The 7,167-nt window shown below is 34.4% G+C and overlaps 1 protein-coding gene across 1 annotated transcript in view; it reads right to left on the bottom strand.

The window, feature by feature from the left end:
• The window catches only part of LOC109331277 (kinesin-like protein KIN-7K, chloroplastic), a 15,212-nt gene extending 8,650 nt beyond the window's left edge, over positions 1 to 6,562 (bottom strand). The window contains exons 1-11 of the mRNA XM_019565681.1: positions 6,372 to 6,562; positions 5,833 to 5,930; positions 5,216 to 5,305; positions 4,619 to 4,671; positions 3,885 to 3,950; positions 3,755 to 3,808; positions 3,529 to 3,588; positions 2,155 to 2,233; positions 1,686 to 1,753; positions 825 to 887; positions 567 to 671 (exon numbers count right to left, since the gene is read on the bottom strand). Of these exons, the coding sequence (XP_019421226.1) occupies positions 567 to 671; positions 825 to 887; positions 1,686 to 1,753; positions 2,155 to 2,233; positions 3,529 to 3,588; positions 3,755 to 3,808; positions 3,885 to 3,950; positions 4,619 to 4,671; positions 5,216 to 5,305; positions 5,833 to 5,930; positions 6,372 to 6,553 (918 nt within the window). The 5' untranslated portion in view covers positions 6,554 to 6,562. The remainder of the gene's footprint in view (positions 1 to 566; positions 672 to 824; positions 888 to 1,685; positions 1,754 to 2,154; positions 2,234 to 3,528; positions 3,589 to 3,754; positions 3,809 to 3,884; positions 3,951 to 4,618; positions 4,672 to 5,215; positions 5,306 to 5,832; positions 5,931 to 6,371) is intronic.

Genomic DNA, 7,167 nt, shown 5'->3' with positions numbered 1-7,167 from the left:
GCTAAACCCCCCCCCCCCTCCAAAAAAGAGTCCTATGTTATAAAATTATATGTGCATTGTGAATTAGTTAGAATTGAGTAGTCCCTTAGGGTGACTTAGGCTTTAGTGAGGCTCGACATTTATGCCAGCCTTCATTCACTGTAATATGCTCTATACAAAGAGTTGTACACTTCTGTAATCGACTTTTCGGTAAGAGAGAAAGTCATAAGCTCATTGCTGATACCAAGGGAGCAGCAAGTGGCTGACATTCTCACAAAAGCCTTGTTAACAAGTGTCACTACTCTAAGGAACAAACTTAACATCACAGACAAGCACCAAGCTCAACACCTAAATAATCCTAGTCTTCAAGGGGGAATATTAGAGAGTATCTAAGTCTGAGGTCTTTAGACCTACCTCTCAGCTTAAAAGGGGAATATTAGGGTATAGTTGCATTGAGAATTAGTTAGAGTTGAGTAGTCCCATAGGGTGGCACTCTCTCTCATCTTTCCTCTTCTCTCTTCTCTTCTCTCACCTTCACATTCTAACATATGTACATGAAAAAGAAGAAAAAAGGTTTGAGACCTCACAGTTGCAAGAGTTAGAAGACTTTTATTGATATAAGACCCTTCTCTCCTTCTCATTCCAGTTGTAGCCGCTTTTGAGCTCTCAGAACCTGCTAGATCGATGAGATTCTGCGTTTATAAGTAAAATATTAAAAAAAAAATGTAAGAAACAATAGAAAAATATAAAGCATGAACATGAAAACATTAGCCATGTTCAAGCTTAGACATAGAGATCTTAAGTACAAAACAAAAAAGTGCAACCAAAAAGTTTTAAGTAACTACCAGTTGTGACAGTGTTACTGCTTCTCCTTCACTATTTTTACCACGTGGACTACTCTCTATTGTCTGTTACATAATAGTGAGCAGTTAAAAAAATAAAAGTAATATTATATGCATAAAAAGAAATAGATTATATCCTGATGTTCCATTTTCTTGTTCCATAACTGCTTACAAGTTGGAAGTTGTTATCATTGACTATCTAGCTAAATATTTTGGATATAGTCGGTAATCATCCCAATGGGCAGCACATCATTTTTATCTTTAGAGGGATTAGGAAAGAATGCAATACAGAGAATATTGAGGTAAACTCCTATTGTAGAAAAGATGTTAGAATCTCACTTTAGGTGGTTCGGATATGTACGAAGGAAACCTGTAGAATCCCCAATAGGTAGAGTAAATGCGGTTCAATTCAATTTCTAAGGGCAGAGGAAAGTCAAGAAAAACTATAGGTGAAACAATTAAAAAGGATTTAGAGATTAATGCTTTTTTCTATGAGCATATTATATGATGATCATAATGACATTGTTTGATCCATGGGACCGAGTGGGAATAAGCTTTGGTTGTAAACTTATAGTTGTAATAATAAGGTATTCTTAACAAGAAGTCTTGAGTAGGATGGTGGTCTGTGTTTATTTAGGAGTTTGGTGGAGGTAACTAATTTGGTAGTTACAGGAATGATTTGCCATACATAGCTACACTTTGTGCTCAATACATATAAATGCTCAAAAGTAAGTGTTAAGATAAGCACAAAATAAAATAAATAAAAATGTTTAATACAGTTAGGCGTTAGCACAAAATAAAGATAAGAAACATGTTAATCAATTATAACAATATCATTTGTCTTTTAAGATAGTACAAACACACCAGGGTAAATATTGTATGGCTCCTGCTACTTAGTAGGTTGAAGTTTGTGGACCCAACATGCCTGTGCTCTGTTATTAAATCAAACTTAGTCCAGAATCAAGAAAGGGACAGATTAAATAACATGATGGCGGCATCTAGTAGAACTTCAGAAGAACCCAATTCTCATGATCATTCACAAAACCAGCAAAACAAGTCTATTCTTTTTATTCTTTTAAGAACAGCCTAACCATAAACATTAAATATGCAGCTAACTTGTGAGAATGCCATGTTCAGATTTGTAAATTAATAACAAGGTATTTTAATCCATGGGCATAACCTACTTCCCAAAAGAAAATGGCTACTAGTGCAAATAAAGATGAGTGGGATGATTTGTTTTCTCCTCCGCTCTTTATAGTGTTACTCAAATAGTATACACAGACCAGCAAACTAAAATAATCGACGAGAAAACAATCCTAGCTGGCACTTTTACCTTCTCCAGCTGCTATAAGGGATAGTGCATGAGCAGGGGAGAGTACAACCTCTTCCTTTATTCCCTCAATGAAGGTGCCCTACATATAAATCAAGAATCAACATACAAGTGATACAAGCTTTCCCTCAAAATACTTTTATTTTACAAGTTAGAATAAGCATTTCAACAATTACATGTCTGTTTGATGCTAAAATGCCCATGGCTCAAATCGCATTCTACACAAAAGAACAAGAAATAAAGTTCACGGCTCAACATAGAAGAGTCAGACTTGTTGAAACAATTTTGTTAATATTACAAAAAACAGAAAGAACATGTCATTCCTATATTATTTTAGTTTTAGTTTTCACAAGGTTTGACAACAGAAGATTGATTTCTCTAAAACTCATCTCAGTGAGATTTTCCACAGAAAAATCAAAGGATTGCTAATAATCACTCATGAAACAAGAGAAAATTTCCATGGAATGTTAAGGTTCCAAGGTCTTATCCCAAAACCAATTAGAAATGAGAGGAATAGCCCGACACGTTATAAAAAAACCGGAGAATGAAGTACGTGATGTGGGACTTTCTTCCAGACATCCCTGCCACAGAAGTCTATCAGACAGGGCGATTGCCTCCTTCTAGCCCATTCCAAAAAACCAGACAAGTTAATCTTTGGCTTTGATGCCATGTTAAGGTTCCATCTCAAAACCAATTGATAATGAAGAGTAGAACAACAGGTATACCAACTACACCCTGGAAAACAAGGTAGGCAGCATAGGTCTTATAAGGCTAACTATGCTATAACAAATTTGTAAACTTGTCAGAACAACTATTGACTACAGTATATGCTACCTACCCTCATACGTGCTCGACTGCTCGGGTACTTAACCTGAAGAAATGACTACCATAACATGCCAGACCAGAATAAATCACCTAACAATGAATCATAAACTTTTTGATGTGCTAACAAGATGACTACCCCCAACTTGTTCCAGTCTGAGTTTAACTCTGGTAAAAATTCCCTGGTAAAAACAACACATGACAATGTAATCAAGCCCAAAATCTCCACCAAGTTGCCCAATTATCGTGTTACTGTGATAGAAGGGATTTCTCAAATGGCCCACTGATCATTGTTAACTAATGAAGTCCACCTTTCTTGGGCTGGAAACAAAAGATACCATAGTAGAAAAAGGCTTTGGTTCTTGTTGTCTTCTATTCAAGAGAGATATCCTCTGGGGTTTGATTTTCATTTCTCATGGTTAATGAATTTCACTAAAAATAATAACGTTCAGGCACTAACGAAGCAATAAAAGAAATTCAGAACAGATAATCTTCACTCTTAAAAGTGAAGATGAATATATAATAAAAATGGGTTAGAAAAGTTATAATCCACACCTGAGTGTGCTGTCTGACTCTTAAGTTCTGTCCTTCTGGATTTAATAAGTCATTAACCACCTAAAATTAAACAAAGTTTTGAGGATAAGAGTGTGAAGTATACTGCAGCAATAATCAAATTTCTTTCCATGTAGAGTTTAAAGGAATAGACAACTTTGTGGAAGACTATATCAGCATGAACATATAGCATCACATGAAAAAAGCTAGCGAGCAGGAAGAAGCCCACCTCATTGTAGATCTCGAAGTATGAAAGTCGAAGTAGGAACTCTCGGTTCGGGGTCTGGTGTTCAGAAATAAAAATCAATGTATTTCCGTTAAAATAAATAAGGTGCCACAAACAGACTGGTAATATATACCTCTTGGATAATGCTAAAAGCATCCTTCACAGCAAGAGGTATAATTCCAGGAGATCTTTGATCGCCCTGCAAATATGAACTTATGAGCAAGAGCTAAACTTCTGTCCTATGACCAGATAATGATATAATGTCACACTAAGCGATCCAAATGCATAGCTTAACTTGACACTGTCAGCAATTGTCACAATAACAGATAGTATTAATTAATTTGCTACCGATGATGTAGCATAAAAGATAATTAAGTAGCAGAGAAGGAATCCAAAAGCTTAATTATGGTTTCCAGTCACATAGGGTGTGTTTGGTTTTCTAAAAAACAAGGACAGCACAAAAAGAAGTTGTCCCTTGTTTGATTTCTAAAATGATTTGAGTTCCAGACAAAAACTTGCTCAAGGGACAACACAAAACACATTTTTTGTCCCCCACTAAACCATGGGACAAAACTTTATCTACACCCCTAAAATATAAAAACCCCAAAAACTCACCAGTTGCCCCTTAATTCCTCCCCATTAAAATCAACAAAGAATAACATCAAATTACCAAACCATCCATAATATATTAGCAAAAAGAATAACAAGTATCAATATGGCCAAGGATTGATCCTTTGTTATTCAAGTGTGGTGGTCTACTAATCTTTAAGTATGTGGCATTGAAATTGAAAATAACAGATATATAAGTAAGTTTATCAAAAGCATGCAGATCAGAAAGATGAAGGCAAAACATAAATGTGGTCTCACATGCATTGTATGAGTCTTCCCACTGCTCGTTACCCCATATGCAAATATTGTACCTGTAATAAAAACAATAAGGAGTTTAATGTCAAATACTTAATATGCCACTCAGCCACAAAGGTGATATGCAATCTTATTCTATCAGCTTTTATGAGAGATGTAAGGCTTCTTGCTAACTGGGTCAAAAATTTATGCATACCAGGGCAATCGTTCGGGCTTTTTCTTAAAGGTTGTCAATACCATAGTTGCATAAATTCTTTTAATTTCACTATGCTTGATAAACAAAATCTGGATATGTCTAACTAGAAATACATTGCTCTTAAATCTTTTAAGTAACCTACCTAATCAAAATAACAACTTTGATTTTCAATGAATACTAATATTCAAACCCAATTAAGTTTATCAGCAATATCAACCTACACTACATATTGCAAACTCTCAATTAATTAGTAGTACGCATAAGACTTTAGTATTATTTCAAAATGTAATATGTATGTTAAGGGAAAAGAAAGAACAATTTGATTAAAGCAGAAAGATATTTTATTCTTTGCCCTTCCTGAATAGGTATTAGGCAGTAAGTAGTGAGTTCAATCTGTCAATTACCATTGATGCCCTCCATTGCACCGCTAACAACATGCTGAGCAGCAACATCATAGACATGACGAGTTGTGGTTGTGGGACCAAAGACACGATCTAAAAGCAATACAAAGAAAATTGATTACTTAATACACAACATTGACATATCAGAGGGAGGACTATATGTTGGGAATGAAATGCAGGTGATGAAAATTTTGATCTGTGTTAAACGTCCAAATCACATTTTCATGATAATTTCTACATTTTTTCCAGCCATTAACATCATCATCATGAGATTTTACTCTCAATTTGATTAAGATGGTAGAAGTATTGTATCAACTTTTCAAAACCTAAAATTGCCAGTTTATGGAGGGTTTTACATGATCATCACACCTTGCCAAACTAATAAGCACTCTATCTACATTCATAATCAGTGTTTTAAATTGCAAAATGCAACTATATTATTGCAATTTCAGAGGTATCAACAATGGCATCTCGACCGCAATTGCAGCTGCATCAGCTGAATTTTCTCACGATTTTATGCAATTATGGCAATGTAATCAAAACCACAATATACTTCACCCAAATTACCAAATATATGCAAACAACAATCTATTGATGAATGTCAGTTTGGCATATCATACCATATGCATATGCTACAGAGGGATTATTCTCGTTCCGCACAACAGTTTCTCCATCTGCATACCAAGCAATCTCCTCACCTTGTTGAATTTCCCTTTGACTGTCCAATTCATAACCACATTTAAAATAATAAGTATATATAACCATAGAAATCAGTCACAGCCACTACTTTAAATTGTGATTGTCATTACGGTTACGGTCATTGTGACCATTCTGATATAGATTGCGGCCATTGCATTGTGAATTATTTTGTTATTAAAAAATATTTTTAAATTTAATGCAGCCTACAGCCCAGATATGGTCCGGTACAGTTGTGGCTAGATGCGGTCATATTCATAATGATATGGCCGCATTGGCTGCAAAGCAACTATATCAGACTGCATTTAGGTTGCATTGAACCACATATAATTCAAAAATATTGTTTTAATCATAAAAACATTCTCACTACAATGGCTGCAATCTGCATCCCGAGATGGCACTGACCACAATTGTAGCCCCAATTTAAAGGATTGTATATAATTTTGATAAGTGTAATATTTACTTTAAAGGACGAAACCGAACAGTGACAGTGACATTTTCTTTGGCTCTTTGTGCATCGAAAGGCACAATTTTCGAAGATGATGATGGTGATGATGGTGATTTAGAGGATGGTGAATTACAAGTTTTGGAGCTGTTGAATCCAAATCTTCTCGATTTCACACCTTGTTTTGATGCCATTGCCATTCAATACTTCAATAATCAATCAGAAAATAAGTGAGGATATAGACCTGAAAGGAAATAATTCAGAAGTGAATTGAAATTAGAAGGTAATATGTATACACGATAATTAAACATAAATGATGGATGACTTCATACACCGTATAATGTTCTTGGATTATGGTTAATCGCGAGGTTTCCACTAATTGAATATGATGAGAATAAATATAAGTTATTTTAATCAATAATCAAAAGTTTTCAGGATTTGAATTCGTAATTTTTTCAATTAAAAGTTTAATTTTAGCATTGACTTTATTGTTGCAGCGGGGCGAAATTATGAAGGGGTAATTCAAATGAGAGACATGGAGTCAAAGAGAAGAGCCAAAAAAAAAATTAAAAAGGAGAAGTTGGTAAAAGGTAGAGTATTTTATTTCCTTCACTTAAATAAAAGGTGTAGTGATGGAAATAATGGATCTAAAGCTAAAACCTTATTTTCAATCCATCCTTTTATTTTATTTTGAAATTAAAAAGATGGCAAAAAAACCTCACTATTCATAAAAATACTTATAATTAGTACTTATAAAACTAACTTATGAATGAGAATATATTTTATGATATTCACTATATCGGTATCATAAATT

This window comes from Lupinus angustifolius, chromosome LG02, assembly GCF_001865875.1.
Source record: "Lupinus angustifolius cultivar Tanjil chromosome LG02, LupAngTanjil_v1.0, whole genome shotgun sequence".
NCBI lineage: Eukaryota > Viridiplantae > Streptophyta > Magnoliopsida > Fabales > Fabaceae > Lupinus > Lupinus angustifolius.
Note: the sequence above shows the minus strand (reverse complement) of the source record. Positions and strands in the feature narration are given on the sequence as shown.